Raw genomic sequence first — 25,026 nt, forward strand, 5'->3', positions numbered from 1 at the left:
CAGTATTTTCCACATCACCTTCACAAGGACTCCCTCCACCAAATAAACAGTATTTACTGTATGTATATAAATAACCATCCTCGCTTTTTTAGCTCTTTCTTTTTATTCACGTGCATTTTCAGAAAAAGTTCCCTCGTGCTGTGAAAGATGTGATAATCAGCCGTTGACTGTATCACCTGTGGGCTGCATCATCACTGCTATAAAAAAATTTTCATCATCCGAAGGTCATGAGCGCAGACGGATGAGATATTTTTAGATGTATGTTGGTGTGGACAGATGACGGACAGTAGAAATTGGGTACTTTAAATCACGGCGGCTGCCAAGTGGGGACGCAGAGGAAATCAATTGTTGCCATCAGCGGTCCAGATTGATCCTCTGTGTGGCGTCAGATCGCAGCGATCTCTCTCACGCTTCCACAGCGAGGGGCCGCCGGGGGCCAATCACTGCTGACAAGTGACGAGGTTTGGGGAACAAGACAGAGAGTGACAGACTGTGTGTAGTGGGGTGTCACAAAAAACAAAACAAGGGTCTTTTCTTTTGTGTTTGCGAGAAAATGTGAGTGTGAGAATGCATCTGTGACGAGTGTGTGATGGAAAGAGGAGGGTTCAGAGGAGAGAGAGGAAGAGAGAGAGAGAATACACTCCTGAAAGCAGAGATAGAGTGTAACAGAGAGAGAGAGAGAGAGAGAGAGAGAGAGAGAGAGATCCAAGGACAGACGGCACTGAGGGGAGGGGAAAACACACAGTCTCTCAGTCACACCTACTCACAGCCTCTGCAAGAGACAGAACAGGTCTTGACACTGCGAGGAAGATGCATGTCTACATCAGAGGAGCATTCAGGACAGGACAATAGCTCCCGAAAAGCTGCTGAGACAGATACATGCCAAGGACTACAATCACAGAGAGAGAGAGCACAGCAAGCCCAGAGGGAAGGACAGCAGAGCAGGGTGGAAGAGGCAACATCCGCAGGTTTGCCTGCCTTAAAAAGGATCTAAACAGAAAGCAGCCTCTTGGGGTTTCTCTTCCTCTGCGCTCATTCACTCAGCGTCCTGCTGCCTGCAGAGAGCTCCACAGTCTCTCCGTGCTTCAGTGCACAGCTCCAGAAAGGACTGATCTGTAGTCCCGAGACCATGAGTGAGGCGAAGAAAGGTGAGCTAGCCATCCGGGATAAAGCCATCCTGCACCAGCAGAGGCGCCTGAAGCAGGCCACCCAGTTCACGCACAAGGACTCAGCTGACCTCCTGCCCCTGGACGGGCTGAAGAGACTGGGCACATCCAAAGACTTGGTGAGTGGAGACAGTTTATGATTCGCTTTGACTGGAGAGGCGGGAGTGAGCGCTGCCAAGTGCTCTGCAGTGGTGAAAGGTTGAGTTTGAGTGGAAGTAGGTGTCAGACTTGTACGGCAATTGAGAGAGATAAGTCAAGGTGGTGAAGTCGTGTTTGAAACAGTGCTGACAGATTTGACAGTCGGACTCATGATGGAAAAAAAAGATTAATATTGATGCAGCAGAACCAGAGATATCATCTTTTTTCAATTCAACACATTATTCCTACTTGTCAAACTCTAGTGCTTACATTACCCACAATGCAACTCAACTGCCAATAGTTCAAACTGAGATTCAGGTGTGGTATATTAGCGGCTAATGTAGCTTCAAGTAGAGACGGGGAACTCCACATGACCAGAATTTTCATTTTTAAACTTCTTCAGCCACAACTGACGCTGACTCGAGTGACATCACTTGAGTCAATTCACAATGATTTAAAGACGCTTCATCTGAAGCCACAAAGGGCTTTATGCAATTTTTTATCCACACAGCTCACCGTTGACTTTTGCTTTCACACTAGACATGAACAGAAGTCTCCTAGACCTCCTCGCTCCTCCTCACTTCCTCATGTTCAGCTGTAATAATTACTACAGCCGCTACAGGTTGAGGCCGAAATGGCGAAATGTTCGAGTGCAGATTGTTCAGAAACGGATGGAAAAGTATCATCGAACCAGCGTCCTTAACTTCAACGCACGTCATAGGATCTCACCTGAAAGGGGCAGATATTAGCGTGTCCACCCAGGTGTCATGTTTCCATCACAACCAATCGGAGCTGGAGCCGATAAACACCTGTTGCTACTGCGGTCATTTGACGTGGACGTGATCTTCCCAGAATCCAAGGTGACATCTTTGAATGTGTGGTCAGTCTGAAAACAAAAATATATTTAGAGTATGACGATATGAAAGGTTTTGTTTGTCCACTCTGGGCTACTGTAGAAACATGGCGGACTAAATCCTTCACACTGGACCTTTAAAAGCACATAAAGCAGATCATCATTCAGCTCTACAGAGGCTCCATCTTACCTGTTAGTTGTCTATTTTAATCTCAGTTTCATGCTTAGGGAGCTCTTAGACTCCACGTGAGCACCACTTCCTGTGAACACTAATGCACCGCTGTATGTTCTGCATGTAAGTGCAGCCTTGAGAACGAAATTCACCCTATAGAGCTTCATGAAAGATTCAGGTCCCGGCTCTCTGCATTCACAGGAGGGAAGTCAAAGCCTGTATCACCGAGCAGGACACACACACACACACACACACACACACACACACACACACACTCGTTTCCAGGTTGATATCTAGCTATGAAAGATGTTCCCGCATGTCAAATGAGACCTCTTAACTTCCTCTTCCTCTAAAAACCGCAGCTGTTATACACTCTGAGGAACTCCCTGTAATAATCTCCACAATTTATTACTCCACCTCTCCTATGACACAGTTCTGGTTTGATGGTGGCTTCCCAGATTCCCCAGAGCTCTCCAAGAACCTCCACACAATCACTCTGGCACCGGGACGCGGCAGTAACAGTGCTCTGTGCTCTGCCAATGTCACACTGCGACGCTTTTACGTCTGCCAGGTTTTATTACCAACATTTGCTGCTTGAAAACACTCCAACCTCTTTCTCTTCTTCTTTGACCGAGTCACATTTCCTTGTAATCTAGTGATAGATGCTGTTTTCTCTCTCTTCGCTCCATTATCAACCTTGTGTTTTCGACCATAACCATACTGGCAATAATAAGTAGACTTTATTTAAGGCATCAACAAACTATTTTCCTGTTGTAGCCTACTTTTCTGTTCCAAAACATTCATAGACACTGATTCATGATTCCCAGAGGATGAATCTTAGCGACTTTGGTGGTCAGTTGACCTTCTCTTGAGACGTTTGTGTTGACATTTGTGGTTTTAAGTGAAATATCTCAACAGCTTTTGGATGGATTCACGTAAAATTCTCTTCATGTTCCTCTCAGGATTAACTGTAGTAGCTTTGGTGATCCCTTTATGTTTCATCTAGCGCCACCATCAGGTCAAAATCAGCCCAAAACTTTCTTCCTCACACACACCACAACAACACGTGCTTATGACATCATCAGACAGCGCCTGCTCTGACCAGGCACGATCAATAAACAACTGCTCAATCCAACGCATACACTAGCATGGCTGTATACTCTCGTTATTCCTGTTATGGAAATGATGAGTCCAATAAAGATCAGTCGAAAAAATGATCACACCAAGATAAGAGCCCCCGAAACTCTGTTAGATTCAAGGAGCTAATCTGCTGTGATTCAACACCTCCTGCAGGGGCCTGAAAACCTCTTATCATAATACCAATTATCTCCCCCTCTAAGACAGAATGGATCTCATCTCCGTACTTATCTAAACTCTAATATGTGGCACACATGTGACCACGGGGATCGTAGCACGGTTCGCGTGGCGTCTACAAGTGAATGTCGATGTCAGAATAGCTTTGGAAACTTGAGGGACGTTGCCAGCAGCCCTTCGCCGTGCCTGTACCTCCTCTCTGCAGACAGCCAGCCTCATCGTTCAGACTCAGAATAGACGCGGCCGGACCAAATGAAAAGAAAGCGTGACGAGTTCCTGAGGTGGTTTACATGCCGAGCCCTGCCAGACAAAAGATGAGATCATCTGGAGAAGGCAGGAGTGTTTGTATGTCTGGAGGATGTCTGACTATAAATAATTCCTCTCTATTTGCTCCAGTGATATCCTTTTTATTCTTCATCTAATTACAATACTGCTGACCAATCACTCTTCGGGCTTCATAAACAAAGGTCACATCTGAAATGTCAGACACTGACCTTTGACAACAAATGATTTTTTATCTTTTCTGCACAAAACACAAAAGATTCATTACGTTAGAGGCCTTATATTTGTCAGTTAAGATGAAGAGGACTTTATCTTTGTGTTGCAAATGGAGAATATAGTTATTTTTTTAAATGTGTTAAAGTGTTAAACCTGCTGGTCTATGGTTAGTAAATCATCTTCAGCAAATATGCCAAACATTTGCCAGTTTTAGTATCTCAAATGCGATGATTTGCTGCTTTTCTTAGTTTATATCATTTCAAATTGAATATTTTGGGGACTTGTCACCCTGGAAATTGTAATCGGCATTAGCTGTATTCCTGTCTACATTCCCGCTCTCGCTTTCCGAACCTTTCACCCTACTCGTCTTACTCTCTGCGACAAATTTAATAAAGCGCGTTTCCCAAAATGTCCAAAATATTCAGATCGACAGTCTGCTGCTACACACCGCTCTCAGCTAAAATCAGTCAGAATTGGAGTCATGGGGGTGTTATTATGACATTTTAGCTGTAACCTCGCCTTCCGTGCTTTTAATTTCTGCTAGCTGGCCTGTCCTGTCCTGTTTTTGTCCTGTCCAGTGTGTTATCAGCACCAGAGCCTGTTATGTAAGAGTGAATTTGTTTTGCTGCTCTTTAGCCTGAGGTCCTTTCACTCTCTGCTGCAGCAGCAGCAGCAGCAGCAGCAGCAGCAGCATCACTCCAACCATGTTGTGCTGCAGAGTACGAGGACCAGTGAGCATGAAAAGGGCAAAATCCACGGCTCAAACGCAAGAGCGATGGAGGGGAAAGGAGGAGACGGCTGATGATGGGGGTCAAGGAGGGCGCGCGGTTTAGTAGGGCTGTTTTATGTAACGCAGCGTTAAATGTACGAAGAGTGAATGTGACAGAATGAGGGTATATGTGAGTGTGTTTGAAGGATTGTAAACATCTGAGCCCGGTTACATTAACACCTGAGCTCAGCACGGACCAAGTTATTGTGTAACCACTGAGGGACCTCACTGTACACGCTCAGTGTTAGCTGCACATGAATCAGGGATGATGTCGAAGAGGAGGGGTGACTTTAAAGCAGCAAAATGACACCAATCATGAGATTTAAAGGGGCAATACCATAAATTCTTATGTTTGTTGGTTTGTCAGCAGGATTAGACAAAAACTACTGAAGGGATTTTTACGAAACTTGGGTGGAGGATTGGTCTCAGCCCAGAATAGACCCTGTTAACTTTTGATGTGGATCCAGATAAGGAGACAGATCCAGGAACTGTCTGAGTAATAGGGCGTTTTTCGAGCCATTCCATCTTTATTGCAAACATGTGAAATATTGATTGTTTTCAGGATTTCAGTCTTGTCCGATGTGAAGAGCCTTTTGCAAAGCATTTAGATCATCAAACTCTTCAGTAAAAGTCATCCGAATTCAATTATTCTGACAGGCTGCTCTTGAATAAAGGTTTATACTCAGGGGGGGATTCGCTGAGAGTGATGCTCCCTTTTTCCTGAACACATTCACACCTGGAAGCTGCCCAGTACGACCACAGTCTGGCCACTGAGCAGCTCCACTGGAGGAGTTGGAGGTTGAGAGACTTGCTCAAGTCAACATTTATTTATTTTAAAATTGGTCGAATGTAGAAGTGAAACAAACATTTCGGTTGCAGGAAGCCTCAACACAAAAATAGCATCCTTGAAAATCTCATATTGGTCTAATTTTACTGCAAACACCTCGTGTCTGCTGCTGCAGAGCCTACCTCATCACCCCCCCGCAGCTCTGCTGTCTGTTTGCTCAAGTCCCTCTTTTACACATGAGTGAGCCTGAAACCTCTGCCTGTGTGTGTGTGTGTGTGTGTGTGTGTGTGTGTGTGTGTGTGTGTGTGAAGGCCTGTCTAATCGAGACACTGGAGTCTCCAGCTACATTTGAGGATGATCAGAAGCTACAGAACTGGGCTTGAATATAGAACGGTGTCAGAAAAGGAGCTGATAGATGGAGAAAATGTGAGCTTACTACATCAAATACAACTTAAGTCCTGATTTATTTAACTTTGTGTCTAACTTAAGCCAAAAATATCATGTTAGCAATTGAAAGGACGTTTCTCACACATGAATAAACTAGTGTGAAGAAGTTTTGTGCTTTCGTCAAACGTTCGTTGTCTGGATCTCCTGTGTGAATTTCTACAAGCAGATGTTGCACAGGTTCTCACATTCACATGCATCCTGATTCGCTCTCTCAACTCAATCGTTTATGATTTTTCCCAGAAGGCAAAGCAGCACTTCAAAGTGTGGCGTAAACACGACAATGTCACTTAGTGTGATCGTCCGGCTCTCGGGGAGTTTTCCTCTTCCTGCGCCTGTTTCCTTCCAAAACAAACCGTGTTAAATCGGTTCAGATGCAGACTTTATTATTAGCTACAGGACAATTAGGTGGGCTGGAGCGAGGTTAGCGTGAACCTGTCTCTCTCGGTGTCATCCGGAGCGGCGGATGGGCGGCGACGCTCTCCCTCAGCTGCTCCCCTCAGAGCGGTGTAGGAAGACAGGAGGCTAAAAATACCCGACAACAACAAAAAAACAACCCCAACAAAAGAGGAGAAGAGAGAAGATGATACTGAGACAGAAGAAGAAGAAGGAGTATTTCTGGTTATTTGTTTGGGTTCGGACAGGTGACACAGGACGCCTCAGCCTGCAAACGACTCCAAAACTAATCTTGGTGCTTTAAGTTCTTATAATTGAAAAAAAAACTACATCATGTCTCTTTTTTTAAAGCAGCTACAAGGAAGTTTCATTTGGTATTGATTCTGGCGACCCCTGTGGACAAAAGCGGTACCAGCAGCATAAATTTTAAGAGACAGGCTGTTTAATAACTACTTAAAAACTCCTCGTACATTTCGGAAAATTTGCTGATTCCTGCGGAGTTAGTTTTAACAGCGTGGCTGGATTTTAGCACAGCGCCAGGCTAGCTGTCTCTGTCTGCTTCCAGTCTTTATGCTAAGCTAACCTCAGCTAGTGGTGTTATTCTCCCCTCTGACTCTTAGCAAAGAAGCAAATAAGTATATTCAAAATCCAAAATGTCTTATTTAACTGAAGAGAATTACTTTTTCTTTAATCAGTGCCATCATAACAAACATTTACTTCATGTAGAAAGTGCTCCCCCTGCAGGCCTGGAGCGCTTTGCCTGAATATGCAGCGTTTTTCTGAAGCATTTGTGTGTTTTTGACTTTGCCTCGTTTCTGTATTTGCTCGTTTTTCTTAGTGTTTTGTTATTAATTTCACTTAGACTTCCTAAATGCTGCATGTGTTTTCTTAAGTTGCAGCACGTCTTCCTTCATTGGTCACTGTAAATGAACCCTATAGATCATCTAAAGGGAAAGGGACAGTTAAAATGTCGACTTAAAAAGAGGCTACATCATGGAATAATTAATTAATCCACTGATTTGTTCAGCAATAATATAATTACATAAAAACATCAGGATGTACACTGGAAAGTGAATAAAGAAGAAGCTCATAATTGGCAGACAGCCCTCAGTCAAACACATAATTAATCATTCACTGATTATAAGAATTGTTGTTGATTAATTTTGTTAGATCAGCTCGTCATTCAGCATTACAACAACATCATTCATGCAGGATTTAGGGCTGCAGGGAAGACACAGAAAGTGATGCAGTGAAGCAAAAGAGAGGACAGAGATATAAAATAAGGATGAGGAGGAAGTGGAGGAGGCAGGCAGCAGATGTGAAGCTGCCGGAGCCTCCTGGTCGGTGCGACAGGAAGTCAGCCGCTGGGGACCTCCATCAGAATGAGAAAGAGGGCATTAGGAGCTCATGTGACTGGCTGAACGAGAGAGAGGAGCCTGTTGCAAGTCAGATAATTAGTCCACATGGTAATTAGCCTCTAATCTGACTCACAGAGGGAGAAAAAGAAACGGAGGAAGAGGAGGAGGAGGAGGAAGAGGAAGAGGAGGAGGAGGAGGAGGGTCGGAGACACACAATAACAGTTGTCTTTCTGTTGCACCGGCAGATAGACTGGTTTGGACTGGTTGGTGATCAGGGGTCAACACAGGACTCACATCAGCAAAATCAGTAACAGAGCACGCATGAATGGACACGAAGGACCAGAGTCAGTCAGAATAAACGACCGGTTTCATCCTGAATTTTGCCCTTTTGGTCAGACATTGAATGTGTTTACATGAGCACTGGTATCCTGGTTTGTATCCTTACAAACAAGCATGAATAAGGACAGGTTAGGCAAATATTTCAGCGATCAGACTAATTTAATTCTACATGTTTCTTATTGCCGACAAATCCCAAGAAAAGACCAAATAAACAACAATGTGTTTCTCAAAGCAACAAAATGTAACCTCCTGGTGAAAGATAGTTGATCGTCTCATCCCGAGTTCGTCAAATACTGTCGCTTCAAGTTGGCAGCTCAGGTTGCGTCGCTTTGATGCTTTTTTGATTTCCCTACATGTCCGTGGGGGAGCTTTGAGGAACCGCTAAGACCCACAAAGCATAAAGGTGTCATGACAGATGCAGAAAATCAAAGAAAATATTCTCTCGAGGCAGAGGAAAACACGATGAATGTGTCGGCTTGTAATGTTTTCATTTTGTGAGTTTGTATGTGTCATCGTGGAGAAATGTGTTCGCGGTGACTCCTTTTGTAGCAGAAACCACCACAGAAGAAGTTTTGAGTGTTGCGCGTGAATGAAAATGGGTGTGATACACTGAAAATACACTGAAATAAGCTTCACACACAAAAGAACTGAAGTGAAAGATATTCCTGAGTGAGGAGGAGGAAGAAAGATGGCCTCAGTGTTAAATCAATGCCATTAATTCTCTGACAAGCATAATAAACGATGGCGAAAGCTTCCTTCCACATTATCTTTGCCACATTTTTTAATCAGAAGCGATGAATGTTGACATAATATCATTCAGAATCACTCGGCATGCTGCGAGAAACGAACAAACAGATTTCACCTCAGCGACGCCAATTTCACCTCAGCTGCTTCAACAATGACACAATTCACCGTCAGATGAAGCGTAAACAGTCGGAGGCATTGTGTGTGATAGATAAACTCCATACGGGACGCCGCTGCCTGCCGTCTTCATTAGATTTCATGTCGGGTGATCCACAAGGAGCCCGTATGACTGACGCCAGTTCACTGTTCTCAGCTTCTCTGTTGAGAAGCAGTCAGCAGAACGAGAGTGAAAACCTCGAGAAGTGTCATGAGGGTAGAAACATTTCTCACATGTCTATTAAAGGACGCTGTGGGGGCCCCTCTCATTTTGTAATAACCGATAATGAAGCATGGAGTTTTGTGACTCTATCATCTTTGGTCTCGGATCGTGTTTCACACAAGCTGAACATTAATTCACCTCCCTCCGTACCTCCTCCAACCCTCCCGCCTCAAAAACCTCTGCACTGTATTTAAAGCAAAGATCAAGTCAGCCTTTTTGAGTGCAAGATTGCCAGTTCACCCCTTGAACCGCCGCCGCCGCCTGCTAGCAGCTACATGTTGCTAACACAATTTGCCGGCGGGTTGACCTCGGAGCAGTCAGGGCTCGGCAAAAACAGACGCCGACCATCAGAGAAGACGGGGAGCGGCATGACGAGAAAAATGGCTGAAATCACATTGTGTTTGTTGTCCATCAGATTTAATCTTCGCTTCCCTGCAGGCTCATGATAGCGCAGAGGAGCACAACTCTTCCCTCCTCCTGCCTGAAATCGTTTTCCTTCTTATCCCGTCCCCTTTCTGAATAAACACATTGTGCTACATCACCAGACTTATTTCATTAAGATAATATTTTTCACGCTTTTGCTGATTCACACACGAGCAGATGCGCGTATGAACCTTGATCTGTCACGGTCTGCATGCCCAAGCTGTTTAATTAATTTGTAAAAGAGGATAATTACTGTTATTAAATGATTGAGCCCAGGTGGGAAGGACGACGACTGATACGCAGGACACTGTCAGAACAAACACAGACAGAGAAAAATAAACCTGCGAGGCCGATGTGGAGAACAGGACAAGAGGAAAAGCATTCAGACGGTCTGAAGTGGAGCTCCTTATTGAATCTGATTAGTTCAGATGTCGAGGAGATCAGCATGAAAGATCCTGTTTTAGTAGAGCTACTGCAGAGAGGAGAGGAGAGAGGAGAGGAGAGGAGAGGAGAGGAGAGGATGACTTTAAGGATTAGGAGTCGATCTTTCACTCAGGGTTTGGGTTGGTATAAGGAATAAATGTAATTCAGTGGAAGGCAGAAAAATGGTCTTGATATCTGTTGGTTGCAGAGAGTAGATGGGAGAAGAAGTGGGGGGGAGGGTGAAGGGAGAGAAGAAATGTGAGGGAAGGAAAAGGAATAAAAATGGAAAAAAAGAAAGGCTGTGGAAGGGAGAGGGGAAAGGAGAGGGAAGTGAAAGAAAAGACAGAAAAGTAAAGCAAATAGGGGAAAATGCAGGAAAACAAGGTTAGGAGAAAAAAGAAAGGTAGAGGAAAGGAAAGGAAAGGACAGGAAAAGGAAAGAGGGTGTTGAGAAAAAATAAGAAAGGGCAAATAGTAGAGATGTGAAGACGAGAGGAAAGAGGAGTGAAGAGGAGAAGAGGCCAACATGGCCGCCTGTTTGTAAAGCAGCTGGGAGCTCCTCGGCCCCAGCTGGAGCTCAGGGAGGAACGAATGGGCTAAATCGAACCCACTGACACGGCTGGTGATTACTAGTTTGAAGTGTTGTTGTTTTGGACAGGAGGCCTGCTGGAGTGACACACAGAGGTCTATGAATAGCACAAACCCAAATCTTTTACAGTATTAGATCTTCTTTAAGATGAATCAGAGCTTTCTGACCTGACAGGCTGTCAGAAATGACTCTCAGATGATCTTAAGAGGTGTTGGATGGAGCTGCAGATCCACAGATGGGCGTCTGACACCAAGTGCCACTGAAACATAATGACAGATGACACAGAGAGCGAGGCCGCTGACACTCGGACATGGCCAGGCATGAGATCACATTATTACAGCCATGTTAAGGTTGGTCTTTTGGGTCCTGATCCATATTTTCCTGAATTCGTCTTCATTCATATTCTGCTCAGGGATACTTCTAGCATTACTGCGTGCATGTTAATCAGAGCAGAACATCAGATAATGACCAGTAATGTGGAAAAAAATACACAGATCTTTCTTTTCTATTCCTTTCCGTTAATAAGGGTCGGTGACACTCGATCACAGCTGCGGGATGGAGTTCCCCTCGCGGACAAAAGAGGGTCGGCGTTTTTAATCGACCGCTCCCTTTGTGACGGCGCCATCATCCACAATGTGTCGTCTAAAAACAAATCACACATCCAGCCTTTTCCACGGAAGATCTCCGTTCAGCCGTCGATACTATCACGCTGAAAATCGCTGTCAGCACTCACAGTGAGAGGAGCGACGGCGGCCACATTTAAAGGGTTGTGAAGTACACAGCCATTTTCTGTAAAAAGGCGTAGCGGCTGCACGCCTGTTGACTCAGAAAGAGGAGGCAGATGGAGGGAGGCAACAGGTGTGCATGAGTGGTGGGAGAAATCCAAAGCATCTAAGGAGAAGAGCACATTTTCATTTTTCAAGTGCCAAAAAAAACAAAACATCATGGTTTGGTTTAAAATATCTGTTGTGGTCGTTCACGGATGGACAGTGCTAATCGCTAACAAAGATTATCCTGAGAAAAGATAGTTTGGGAGTTAAAAGTCTATTAAAACAGCCTCTGACTCAGGCTGCTTCCTCTCAGGTGTATTGCTCTAAAGCTTATGAAGATGCCTTTTTTGCTTCACTTGACATTTTAATATTTGATATCCACATGCTTATTAACGATATTACCCAAGAGCTGCTTCTCACATTAGCCTGAATATATTTAGAGCTAAAATTATTCCCCAATACACGTTTTTTAATTTGAATATACCTTAAAAAAGTCCTGGTGATTTTAGTGTTCGAAGGGAAAAGAAAAGCTTTGTGTTTTATTAATGCGGTGTGAGGCCGTGCTGGTGTTGGGTGACCTGCTCTGTCTGAAAGTCTGAAGCCAGACTCTGCTGAGCAGCAATGTGATTACAGAGGAACAGACAGCTTAAATACAATTTACTTTTTATATGATCCAGAGGAAACAGCCAGTCAGTGGCCACATGTTGTTTTCAAACAGTGGAAATGTAGCATTAATCATGATTAATGACTGGGATTGAATATATACAGCAACATTGTAACGCACTTTGTTTTGTTTCTGTGGCCATAAAGAACACGTTGTCAAGATATTGTGTTTAGTTCAACATGTTGTGTAGCTGCGTTTGTCTCTTGAAAGATCTCAGGTGACTCCAGAGAAGTGTGTCTTAGCAGGAAAAACATGGCCACCAGGCAACAAAAACCCCAAGAAATGATTTTATGACAGTGATAATGTGAAAGTGTTGCATCTTTTGTGAAATGCTAACGGCACATATCTCTGTGTGTGTCAGCATCTGCAGTCGAAATGGCTCCTGCTTGCTGCAGTGTGACTTTAGACTGTAAAACATATAAAACACGGACACAGTCTGTGTGATGTCGTAGGTTGAGCTGCCTGACTACGAATAACTCATCCAAAAATGTGCAAAAAGACAGAGTGTGGTGGAGCTGAGCGAGCGGCTCGCTAGCTTTGAGCCTTATTATGATTGTTGAGTGAGTTATATAAAAATCATCATGAATAACAGCTACAGACACAAAAAAACGTTATTTGTCCAAGGCTGAAAAGTTTGGCACTTTAACATTTGGGCTCTCACAGGAGAACGACTGACTTTTAGAGCCGGTCTCAAGTGTCGAGCGACTGCGGTGTTTTTTGGCACTTCAGCCTCAGAGGCTGCAGCTTGTGTGTGTGCGTGACTCATGTAGAAATACATCTGATTAAAAATCAGACAATGTCAGCTTGCAACTAGGTACCTGTTAGTTGAAAAAAGACTGTTATATAACCACCTCTTGCATCTACATGTATGTAAAGTACCAGATCAGTACACCAAAAATAACATGCAACAATGTGTGTGTGTGTGTGTGTGTCGAGGTTCCCAAACCTGTAATTAGTCTCAAGGCTGATGCTCACGTCTGATTACAGTAATACTGACTGTAGATCAGCAGTCTGCACAGCGTGCATAAGCAGCACTTAAGGATGAAAATCATTTGAGGTTATAAATTAGTAATCTGCAATACGAGCCGCCACTGGGATTTAATTTCCACAGGTGATCTCTCCTCCGGCTCGATCGATGCTGACGTCAACGCTTCGACATTATCTGCTCAGAGAGTCTGTGGACTTAACTTCAGCACAAACTCCATTAAGTGCGCCTACATTCATTAGACAGTGACAGCACGGAGAAATAAGTGAAGGTGACGATTACACTGAAGTATTACTTGCTGGTAATCAATCCTGCTGATCAATGGCCTCCCTTAGCACTTTAATTAGAATTTGGCATGTAAACAAACTGTATGACTGATTTTGTGTCGACGTTTCCCTTCAATTAAAACTCAAAAGGAGTTTGAGTCTTCATGGGAATTACTTCTCCTGAACATTTTTCTCTGAATGTGCTGATAATCTGGAAGCATGAAACGTATCCCGACATGTTCCTTTAACACAATGACCCACATATCTTGTTTTTTACTCTGATTAAACGTATCTTGCGTCAGCAGCTGTCTGTGACGTACCCTGTTGAGATAATACACTATAAATATTTATCTTTTCACCGTGCGAAAAGGGGGGAAGGCAAGCAAACATCTGCATCCTCTCACATACATCGAATCTAATGAATGTAGGACAGTTTCCACCTCACATTGTTCAGCTGTGTTTGATTAACCTCATGACTTTTGGCGTGTTTTGGACTCAGTGTTCAAGAACTGAATCGTTATATGCAACTAGTTATCGATAAATCTGTGGATTATTTCTGGGTGAATCGTCCGGTCTATAAAACATCAGAAAACAGCTAAATAAATCCACAAGTTGATGTCTGCAAATGTCTTGTTTTGTCCGACCATCCAAGACATCCAAAGACATTCAATTTATCACAATTTAAGATTATCCTCTCTAGAAATATCCATACAATATCCATCTGACATACATTTCTCTTATGTCGTCCCCTGTAGCAACCTCACAGCATCGTCCAGCGCCGCCTGCTGGAGGGAAACATCACGCGGCTGCGAGGGGAGGCCCGGGACCCCACCGGCAGGGTTCGCTCCCCGCTGGCCGACACCAAGGACGGAGCCGCTGACGCCGAGGAGAGGAGCGAGAGCACGGCCGACGACTCCACGGAGGAGAGGGAGTCCCTGGAGGAAAGCGAGAGGAGCCTACGGTCGGACGAAGAGGACGACAGCAGCGAAGCCGGAGCCAGACAGACGGCTGAGAAGACCGAGGGCACGGAGGCCTCAACCCTCCTCGCAGCTCTGGTCGTCCAGTGCAAGGTACTGCGATGTGATAACTCAGCCTGTCTGTCCTCACTCACACTCAGTGCTTTCACACTTTCTACTACCGCATAACAACTGAAAACAAGCGGTAACAAAGACGGTCTCCCATGACTCATCACTTGAAGCCCACTCTTCAGTTATTCTCTCTTTACAACACATCAAAAGCTTGGCAGGAACCAGCAGCTGTCTGCTCGGATCAGGACAACAGATAACTGAGGCATCGTGACTCTGTCAGTTACAACCTGGTTGTACCTGATGTCACCTTTGTAGACTTAAGAACTGAAGAAACATTTGGTCTTGTGTTGTTGTTAGTTGCTACTCTGAGGAAAAAGGAAATAATGTTGGGGAGGGGGGAAGTTGTCTGTCTCCATTTTGAGCAGTGGTGGCTGAGATATCCTGACTCTTTGTGCCCAGTTTGGGTCAATCACTGGATCCTACGTTTCCCATAATGCAGCTCAATAGCCAACCATCACTCTCTGCACGTATAACACAAGTCCAGAACAGATCTTCATGTGTATAATCGTTACCACCTTAATAAAAAACTCAATCGAACCCTAACTGCATCGTAGTCTAGCCATGTTTTATGTTAATGTTTAAAGACCACGTAGAATTTTTAAAATCCCCATTAGCAGATGAAGGAAAGCAGAAATCGGCACCGTTTACGCATGCAGTGACTCAGTATTCATGCGTTTTTATCAAGTGTCTTTTCAGAAGCACATTAGGCATTAATGGCTGTCTGGTTTCACATCGAGATGCTCCCCGTGGTCCTCGATCTAACACACTCTCCAACACTCCGACGATTAATGTATGCAGAAAGGTCACACGAAATACTCGAGGAGTGATTCAGTCCTGTCCTCCAGCTGATTTTTCTTATCTAGCCACCAGAGAGCACAATGTTGGTAAAAGCGGCGATATTAAAAATTCATCTTGAGGAGCTGAAGTGCTAATATTTTGGCATTTTTGGATCCTGATTAGAAAGAATGGCAGCCGTGGACGGAGACATTTCTTGATCCTCCGTACTGAAATATAATCGGTACGATGATCAAACGGCTGCTGTCCCCTGTGGTTTCAAAGTATGTTGGACAGCTTCTGAGTTTGTGAGTGTATTTAAAATTAATCGTACACTTTGGATGTGTCTGGTAGATTCAGCGTTTTTTTCGCAGTACTCGCTGTGCTTTGCTCGGTTTTATCATCAACTTATTAAATGCAAAGTGTTCCTCGGTTACTCATTCGGCAGCTATTTTTAACCATCAGGGAGCGAGAGAGGGATTTCTACACGGCCAGGACTGAGACAAAAGAGCAGGTTTGTAGGCCTGCTGATAACACCGAGTGCCTGCGAGGACAAAGGAGGCTCAGCTCGGTCGGTACAGAGTGTGAAGGATCAAAACAAGGCTCATGGAAACTCAACGTGTTTATTTCCAAGGGGGGAAAATATCCTCGGGTCAAGTGGATAAGGTATTGATTTATGACGGGGATGATGGAGAGAGGAAGATATACAGACACAGAAACCAGGCTGGGTGCTGGACGGTAAAAACCACAGTAGTAAAATCTTATAAAGAAACTTCAACAGGTGCATTTTGTTAATAGACACAAAAGATAAATCAGCTTCTGAATGATATCGTCGTCAGTGAACACAGTGATACCTGCGTACTGACTAGAAGAAAATGAAAGAAAGAAATGAAATATCTGGATTTGAATCAGATCTTCATCAGGTTTTATTGTGACATCCCAAGAGGCTGATGAACCATCCGACCTGTGATCAGAATCTCAAAATGACAATCACTTCAAAACTCAATCAAAAGTTCATGAATCCAGAAGACTGGTGCTGGAGAGACAATAACACATCAAATATATTAGAAATATCAGTACAGACATGCTGTAAGCTGATCGCTAATTGAACTCAGAGAAAATGCTAACATGCTGATGCTACCGTGACCATATTCAAAATCCTACTTGTTAGCATGCTAAAATCAGAGGAATATATCCTCTAGGGGAACTTTTGCAACCTAATCGCCAGAATAAATATTAGCAATATACGTTTCTGCAAACCAAGGAAATATTGCAGCTTCAGTTTTATCTTGAGACAGCTCTGTGCTTATTCTCTGGTTAGGTTTAGGCACAAAAGCTACTTGGTTAAGCTCAGGAAAAGATCACGTTTTGGTTTAAAAGTCCTGGATTTGTCACCACAAACAGCAGGTTTTGCCCCGAGGTCCTCCTCCAAACATCCAGCAGTGTCACGCTTACAAACGTTTCTGAGATATTTCAGTCTGGACTGACAGACGCTGCCATCCTTAGAGCCACGCTGCTCGCACGACACGAGAATATTCAAACTGTCACATGATGACTCTGTCCACCTGAAATAAATTGAAATGTCACCTCCGCTGTCCTGGGCTCTAACATGCTCGATGAACTGCAGTGTGTCTCAGGAAGGACACTGAGTGAAAATGCACCGTCACACTGTGTGCTACAGTGATCCTGAATGATGAATGCATGCAAATATATCTCCTCGTTTCTGGTCAGAGTGTAGGCATCACTCCCATTTTGAGGGCTTAAAACTGTTGTATTCACTGTGTCTGCATAGCTTTGTTATAGCATTAGCATTCTTAGCTCGTCAAAGTATTTCCGTCCAGTATTTTGACAGCTCTGCCTTGTGAGGACTTCAAGCTCGCTCCAACAACTGTTTCCTGAACTGCAGTTTATCTGAAAACAAAATACTGAAAACTAACAACCACAGCGGCATGTAGCTGGGATCTATCTGCATTTGTCAGGCACGGTCGGATGCACAGTCAGAAACGCGGGGGCGGTGCCAGCGCTGCTTATCTCACATGCATGCAGGGCCGCCATATGTCCTGAATACATTTCTTCAATCCACCATTGCTTTGTTTTTACCGTTTGTTCACAGGTTGCATGACATCAGCTGAGAGGACGCTGACTAGAAAAGGTCATTACAGACAACAGCTCCCACAAACCGTAACAATCTCCTGCACTCTGCCTCACATGAAACATGTCTTTGTGACACGAGGCGCCCTGCAGGCGACAGAGACGCTGCGAGATGCAGAGGAAGAGAAACGTCAGTGGGAATTAGGACACGCTGTCAGTCAGGAGTCCTGCAGTAAAACGCTGCAGAAATCAGGAAAAACACTGAAGATTAAATGAACAAATATTTTGGAAATACACTTATTTGTCTATTTTTCTGCTGCCAGACAAGATGGTGCTGCTCTCTTATCTGTCTGAAAGGAGCTGCAGCCAGGAGTAGGTTAGCTAGCTTAGATAGTTTGCTGTTTTAACAGAGTAAACAAACATTACTCGGGCCAACATTCACTCTCTATCAGCTCCTGAGAGAAATATCTGGCTCTTTAGCCGCTAAATGCTTCACTACACTCGCTGGCTAGCGCACATTTTAGAGCTTTATTGCTGAAAACAACTAGCTCAAGTCAAAAACGACGCTATGAAAGTGGTGAACATCCACTCAGACTGTTAACTTAGCCACTTTAAAGACAAAGATAATCATTAACTCTGCAACGTGTGAGTTTTTAGTTTCTAAATTGAATCACGAGACTCGTCACGGCTCACTCTCCTCCTCAGCGTGGGGTCGTTTGGCTGACTAATGAGTTAATGCACTCAAATGACTCATTTGGTTAATATTTCATGACCTGGTGATGCTGCTGCTGCTGAGATCATTAAGTGCACTCAATAAACTCAAGAATCGGCATGTTGGGAAATAAGAGTCAGCACTACAGACGAGTTAATGATAATCAAAGTAAAAACACCTCATGTCATCTGTAATGGTACACAGAACGTCCCTGCGTGTTCATTCATAACTTGATCATTAACTGCGAGGTTGCTGGTCCAAACGCCTGAAGCAATTAAAGGAACAGAAGTGATTAAAGGCTACAACGGAGAATCAATACGGATCAAGCTAAAACACAAAAACACGACTGGCTTTAAATCCTGCGCCACTGTGAGACTTGTTTTGTTCGTGCAAAGTTGATTAAAAATCGACTCAGACTTTATTTTTCTTGGCATGTGGCAGCCGAATGGATTTGTTCGAGAATAAAAGAGATCGGCGGTTTTTAAAGGCTCCCCAGAGTTGTTTTTAATGTACTGTGTGACTGGTTGTTTCCCTCATGTGCGGTTTTTACCCGACTGAAGTGGAAAATCTCACCGTGACACCAAAAATCCCCGCTTTTGTCTTCCCCACAGTGCTGCGAGACTGAAGTCAAGGCATCCATCAACACCGGCAGCCAACATAACCACATCTCCACCTCCTGCTGCCAGAGGCTGGGGTAAGAGGGGTTACAACACTTACAACAGCTGCCATGTTTTATAAGCAGTTTACAAAGTGCCTTGACAATCAAATTAATCAAAAGCAAATACTGATAAAAAACAGAAGAGGTAAAAGTCTTAAGATAACAGGAAAGGGAGAGGAGAAGAATGAGCTTTAAGGAGAGATTTAATAACGACTGCCTGCCTGTGAGCTCTTCAGGAGGGTTTTTTAAAGACCTGACATCACCTTCATCTTCCAGAAAAGACATTAAAATACCAAATAAAGCTCAGAGTGTGGAAAGGATGTGACATTTTGTTCCCATCTTGCTTTCAAAACTGCTCTTAAGGTAACAGTTAATGGTAGAAGCTGTTAAAAGTGACGTACCGTACGTCTTTAAAAGCTTCTGATTGACATTTTAATAAAAACGCTGATGAAATGTACCTCAGAGACATGCCTGGGCTCAGACTGCTGCTGCATTAAATGAAATGCTTATAATTTATTTGGACTACTGAAGATAGTTTTCTGTGTCTGTGTTTATTATTAGACTGGTGCCAAGTCAGGACAGTTCACCATGTGGTGGGAGCAGCGCAGTGACGGGTCTGCAGCTTCAGCTGGGCCGACAGACGGTCCAGTGTTCAGCCTACGTCAAAGGTAAGAGCGTCGGGTCACGCTCAAACCATTTGAATGATTCTGGTTTCTTTAACAAGGATTTCAGTTTCTGCAGGGCTGAGTTGAATATGTGCTCGTCTCTGCGCTCAACATTCAGACAGACGGGGCTTTTTCCTCTCGCAGGCACAAAAGGTCGATAAGAATATGTTGAAGCGGTGAATAAACGTCTCTTTTGCTGATCCTTTCCCACTTTATATTGACAACTCAGCACAATACTGGTGATAAGTGGTCATTCCAGTCACTAAAGGCACCGGTCCAAAGACGAACAACATCAACTGCACAGAATAAACCAAAAAAAAGGTCCAAAAGAAGGAGAGGAAGACGTAGGGAAGATAAACCCTTTCATGAATGTTTAGAAAAGCACGAGGAAACACTTTCAGTTGTGCCCGCGACGTCAGCGAGAACCATGAACACAGCACAGCGGCTGACTTCAATAGTAGGTTTATTTTTGAACAGCGACAAGCAAAGCACCTTAAAGAGAGACAGAGCGGCCACAGCAGAACCACAACGCTTGTCTGTCTGGTTCTGGACGATGCTTTCTATTCTAATCTTCACTAGCTGACCCACAAATCACGACTAGTTCATGGTGCTGTGTCGTACAAGGAAGCTCCTCTCTCCCACAGAAAACACTGCTCCTGAAACGCCTCGTCAGTAGTCCCGCCTTTAATTCGGCGACTTTGTGACATCACACTGCGTCACCATGTCGCACATTTGTATAATTTATGCCGAGCGGCTAGTTCGGCACGTAATAATTGATTCAGCACAGCTGCTCTGTTGTTGTTAGCGGTGCTGGCTCAGGCGTGTGTGAGCTGACCAATCAGAGCAGACTGGGTGTCCTGGAGGAGGGGGGCCTTAAAGAGACAGGCGCTAAAACAGAGCTGCATTTTTAAAGCATGTAGACCTTTTCTAGTAGTAACCCAAAATAAAATGGGAAACAGATGGTAACAAAATCTGCCTTCCAGCACCTCGAAAGCTCATTAATTAACACATTTTATATCATTTCTACACTCTGATTTCACTACAGATTATTAAACCTGCTAGAACGTGTTAATGAGTGAGATTTAGAGGCAGGAACGGCCTGATTTTATTACCTTTGGACAGAGCCAGGCTAGCTATTTCCCTCTGTTTCCAGTCTTTATGCTAAGCTAAGCTAACTGGCTGCAGCCTCATCGTCACCGTCCTGACTTGTTAAAACAGGCTCTTACTTTGGAGGTTTATCTCGGTCTCTTGTTGTTACGAGGGCATTTTGTCCTCACGCAGATAAAAAACAAGATGACACACAATAATTAATGTTGCAGTTCCCGTCTGCACCTCCTCCTCCGTCCCTCCGCCCCGCTCAGTAATGAGTCTAATTCAGTCCCTGAACCCGACGCCTGACTCTTTCACAGACATTTAATTCTCACCCGGCTCCAAAAGTCTCACATCAGAAGTACATAATGCTTATCAGCATGTCTTATTAACCCGGGAATGAATAATTTAGTTGTGTTGATGATTTAACCTGGACTCACCCTGGTGCACGCATGTTTCCTCTCTCCCGTTATCTCTGCAGAGGATGAGGCGTTCGAGCTGTGCCTGGGTCTCCACACTCTGCTGGAACTTAAAGTAAGGCCCTCATTTGCTTTGCTAATGTCTCATCTTGTCTTTTGGCGTGTGTGCTTTAAAGAAATGGTCGCGCAGCTTCGGAGCAGCAAAACAAACGCCAGCAGAAACATTAACATTTCAGGGGGGGAAAGATGGAGGCAGGAGCACAAACACTTACAAAGAGATGTGCTGGATGTGGCTGTTATCTGAAGGGAAAAGGCTTCGCAGATTCATTTTAGGGGCACAGCTATTTGTTAGAGTCCCACTGTGCAGGTAAAAGCCAGATAAGAACGAACGGAGGACATCCTGCGAGGTGAGATTTTGAATTTGCACATTTGAAAATGCAATTTAAACCCCGCGAAGAGATTATCTGGCAATCTGAGAGCACTGTTCTCTCTCATGTCAGTATTTCATGTGCTGCAGCTGTTTAATATATTCCTTAAACTGAATCAGAGCGGGACTCGAGGACATGAAAGGAACACACGCTGTAATCTTGTAAATTAGCCCTCGAAGACTTTGTAACCGAAGATGAACATTTCCCTTCGAGCTCACTCCTGTGCTGCAAACTTTCATAAACAACACGGTAGTTAATCAGGATTAATGGTGTTAATTATCACGTGGTTTGTTAAAATGTTGTGTAACGCAGGGCCTGCAAACACAACTCATCCCTGCTGGGACTCATGAGAGAAACTAAACATTAAACCAGTCTTTGAATTTGATTTTTGGATTCTGAGTTAGCAGCTTTTGACAGCATATGTTGTTGTGTAGCGCAGAGAAAGTAAACGTAATAAAAGATATAGTTTGTTTTACAACAAAAAATGCCAAATATTCCCTCGTTCCAGCTCCTCAATGTGAAGATTCAAGGCTATATTTTTGTTTTATGTGTCAGTAAACTGAATATTTTTATGTTATTAAGTGATTTTATGTAATTGGTGAGAGTCAGCAGGCGATTTGTTAACATAACACAGGGTAGTTTGCTTGAGGACATTTTCTCTGACTCTTCAGTTTCAGTCTCTCACATACGCTGTTAAAAATTAACTAATCGCCTACTGGTGAGAGCGTTAAACCACAAGATTCATATATAAACCACACAGTTTATGTTTTCTGCGTACAAAAACCCAAAGACATCCTGTTAACGATAGAAAACAGAGAAAAGCAGCAAAGCCTTACATCCAGGAAGCTGAAAAAAGAGACTATTTCGTGTTTCTCCCTCCTCAGATTGTTACATTTGAATTTAAAAGCTCGTATTTTGGTGGATGATGTAGTACAAACTGTTTTTCACAGTGCTGCCTGGACCTGAGCGAGCAGGTCCTGAAGCTGCAGGGCTGCGGCGAGGAGCTGCCCTTCCTGAAACCATCGACCCACAGCCAGTGCCAACACGACACCAACGAGAACCTGTGAGCCCGACCCGACGGCAAGCGACCGCTTCCCCTCGAAACCTCGACTGGTTGCAGCAGCGAGGCGCGACGCCGTTTGTGTCCTGGACTGTCCGATCACAGTGTCTCACACTGCCAGAGCACGGACGAGCGTTTCGCCGCCGTCGTTCTTGAGTTTACATCATTGTGTTTGTAGAGTTGAGACATTCACCATGATTATCTCTTATATTCAATTAGTCTAGTTCTCAGAGTGGATGAAAGCCAGAATGAGCTGATCTCTGTGAGTCTAATCAATCGTTATGATTACACTGTATATTCAAACCGATTCCTCTGTCGAGCTGCTCGGTCTTACAGGGAAAACTATTATAATCATTTGAAGTGATCTTTAGTGGAATATTTTGTGATTTGGCTGTACAAAAAATTACTTTAAATCATCAAGTGTTGACTGTAAACTTAAATCATTTCAGTTTTAGATGGCGTTCAAAGAATTGTTTTATACTTTGGGACACCCTAGTTCATTTTTCTTACCAATTAAACAGAGACACCGGGCTCACAGTGTGGTAAACAGCCAGAGGCCACTTAGCTTAGCTCGGCATAAAGACGGGGAACCAGGGGAAAAAGTCCAAAGGTTACAAAATCCGCCTCAAAGCACCTCTAAAGCTCATTAGTTAACATAAATATGTCTGTTTAATCCACGCAAACGCTGACATTTATCCATTTTTTTAGTCTTTCCACAGATTAAACTACCGTCTCCTGACCTTCCTTGAGTTGTTCTACCATCCATCATGTTGTAAATGTGAATATTATTCAACACATACAAAGCTAGCTAACTTTTTCAACATTTAATCTGAAACATTGAGCTACTTTCTATCTTAATTCATTACTTTTAGCCGACTATTTCATTTTACTATCTGTTTCAACCATGTATCTATCACTTTTAGCTAAGTAGGCTATAACGACTTGCTCATTAGCCTACTTTTAGCTAACTTTTTGAACTGTTGAGGCTAATTAGCCTACATCAAAAGCGTATATCCATCACTGTTAGCTAAGTATTTTAACTGTAAGTCCATTACATTTTGCTAATTGAACTGTTGATTATTTTCTCCTCGCTATCCATCTCAACCATTTATCCATTAGCCTCCTTTTAGCTTCACCATCTGACAATCCATTAGCCTACTTTTACACAGTTAGCTGGATAAACAAGTGTCCATTACTCTTAGTTCTCTATTCAACTGTTCGTCTAAAGGCTACATTAACATACTGTGTTTTGACTTCTCTGCCGGCTTGCTAACTAGTTATCACACTAAGTTAAAACACTTTATTTTCAAGACATACATGTTTATTTGTGAGCTTTAGAGGTGCTGGTGGATGTTTCACACACATGTGCCGGCTGCGAGTGGCATCAACATTCTCGACGTACCTTATTGTCAAGAATGAATAAGCATATATTTCCCAAAATGTCAAACTATTCCCTGAAGAGTCAACTCATCTAAAAAGTGTCTGTACTCAGGGTGCCCTTTCGAGTGTGCTCAAAGAAGATTTCGAGAAGCCTCGATGTTTTCTGAAGTCTTGTAATAATTTGGTTTGGATCAGGCTACCTCTTTACGAGACACGGACGGGTTCTCATGTAGAAATTCAGAAGAGATCAGAGGTAAATACCACGGTTTCTGGCTGGATTCAGCTTTGTAAAGCCCCCTTTGCAGAGAGATGTGGTTAAGTTTTCCAGGAGCGACTCTTCCAGTTCCCTATAAACCCCCCTCCTAATAAAAATAGACGAAGCCAGCGAAACGTATTTGAGTCAGACTACAGAAATATCTAAACATTCCATCTGCATGACTTTGTAAAGTTCTGCCTTTGTATAAGTCTGCATGTTTGTGTACTAGTCTGATTGTGTCGGGGTCTGACGGGGCTGTACGTGTGTTTTACGTGTGCATGTGTGTGCGTCAGGAGTCGGAGCGAGGCTTTTTCTCTGCCTTGTTTTTTGGCTTCACGTGGGAAAAACGTGGAAAAAACAGGTCCTATCTCCCCCCCCCCCCAAGAGCTCCGGTCAGAAAAAGAAGCTGCCAAAAGCCGACCCCAGCTGCCTTCCCTCTCTCTGCCTCTGTCAGGAGATGCTCATCACTCGGCTGAGGCTGCGCTCTGTGCCAAGGCCCCTCTTCACACTCATCTTCCTCTTTATTCTGGCTCACGTTATTCACTTCGACGCCTCATGTTTGCTTGATTTTGCCTGTCACGAGTGAAACGATAAAGACCTCCCCACTACAGTGCCACCTGCCTCTCTCGTCTCAGTGTTTTTCGTAGCGTGGAGAATCAAGAACTGCCTCAGATCATGCTCTGCTTTAACGAGCCGTGCCGTGCTTTTTTTGGGACCGTGCTGCAGCATCCATCGAAAACACCTCTTTGCGGAGGCGATCCACGCGCAGTTTGGCGATGTTTGTTTTCTCTTTGATGTACTTAGTGACCTTCCTACGCCGTGTGAGAGGAAATGATGTATGACAGAAGTTTATTTTTGGTGTTTCTCTTCTTCTGAACAGTATTTTCTCTGCCTAATAAAATATGTATTCTGGCTAGCTCCGTTTGGATT

The 25,026-nt window shown here is 43.8% G+C and overlaps 2 protein-coding genes across 2 annotated transcripts in view; one reads left to right on the top strand and one right to left on the bottom strand.

Moving 5' to 3' along the window:
* The first annotated feature begins 697 nt into the window (after positions 1–697).
* On the top strand, positions 698–25,012 carry nrip2 (nuclear receptor interacting protein 2). Its single transcript, XM_084345149.1, has 6 exons — positions 698–1,285; positions 14,232–14,546; positions 18,753–18,835; positions 19,361–19,467; positions 21,035–21,087; positions 22,351–25,012. The coding sequence occupies exons 1-6, from the start codon at positions 1,130–1,132 to the stop codon at positions 22,465–22,467; spliced, it is 831 nt and encodes a 276-aa protein (XP_084201275.1). The 5' UTR covers positions 698–1,129; the 3' UTR covers positions 22,468–25,012.
* The window catches only part of itfg2 (integrin alpha FG-GAP repeat containing 2), a 43,684-nt gene continuing 20,707 nt past the window's right edge, over positions 2,050–25,026 (bottom strand). Inside the window, exon 12 of the mRNA XM_084345148.1 lies at positions 2,050–2,190. Within this exon, the coding sequence (XP_084201274.1) occupies positions 2,186–2,190 (5 nt within the window). The 3' untranslated portion in view covers positions 2,050–2,185. The remainder of the gene's footprint in view (positions 2,191–25,026) is intronic.

Source organism: Pagrus pagrus (genome assembly GCF_965226575.1).
Source record: "Pagrus pagrus genome assembly, chromosome: 23".
NCBI lineage: Eukaryota > Metazoa > Chordata > Actinopteri > Spariformes > Sparidae > Pagrus > Pagrus pagrus.

Coding starts and splice junctions, on each gene's coding strand:
- nrip2 (XM_084345149.1), top strand. CDS start 1,130: ATGAGTGAGGCGAAGAAAGGTGAGCTAGCCATCCGGGATAAAGCCATC. Junction 1,286..14,231: donor TGGGCACATCCAAAGACTTG/GTGAGTGGAGAC, acceptor CGTCCCCTGTAG/CAACCTCACAGCATCGTCCA. Junction 19,468..21,034: donor GTGTTCAGCCTACGTCAAAG/GTAAGAGCGTCG, acceptor TTATCTCTGCAG/AGGATGAGGCGTTCGAGCTG.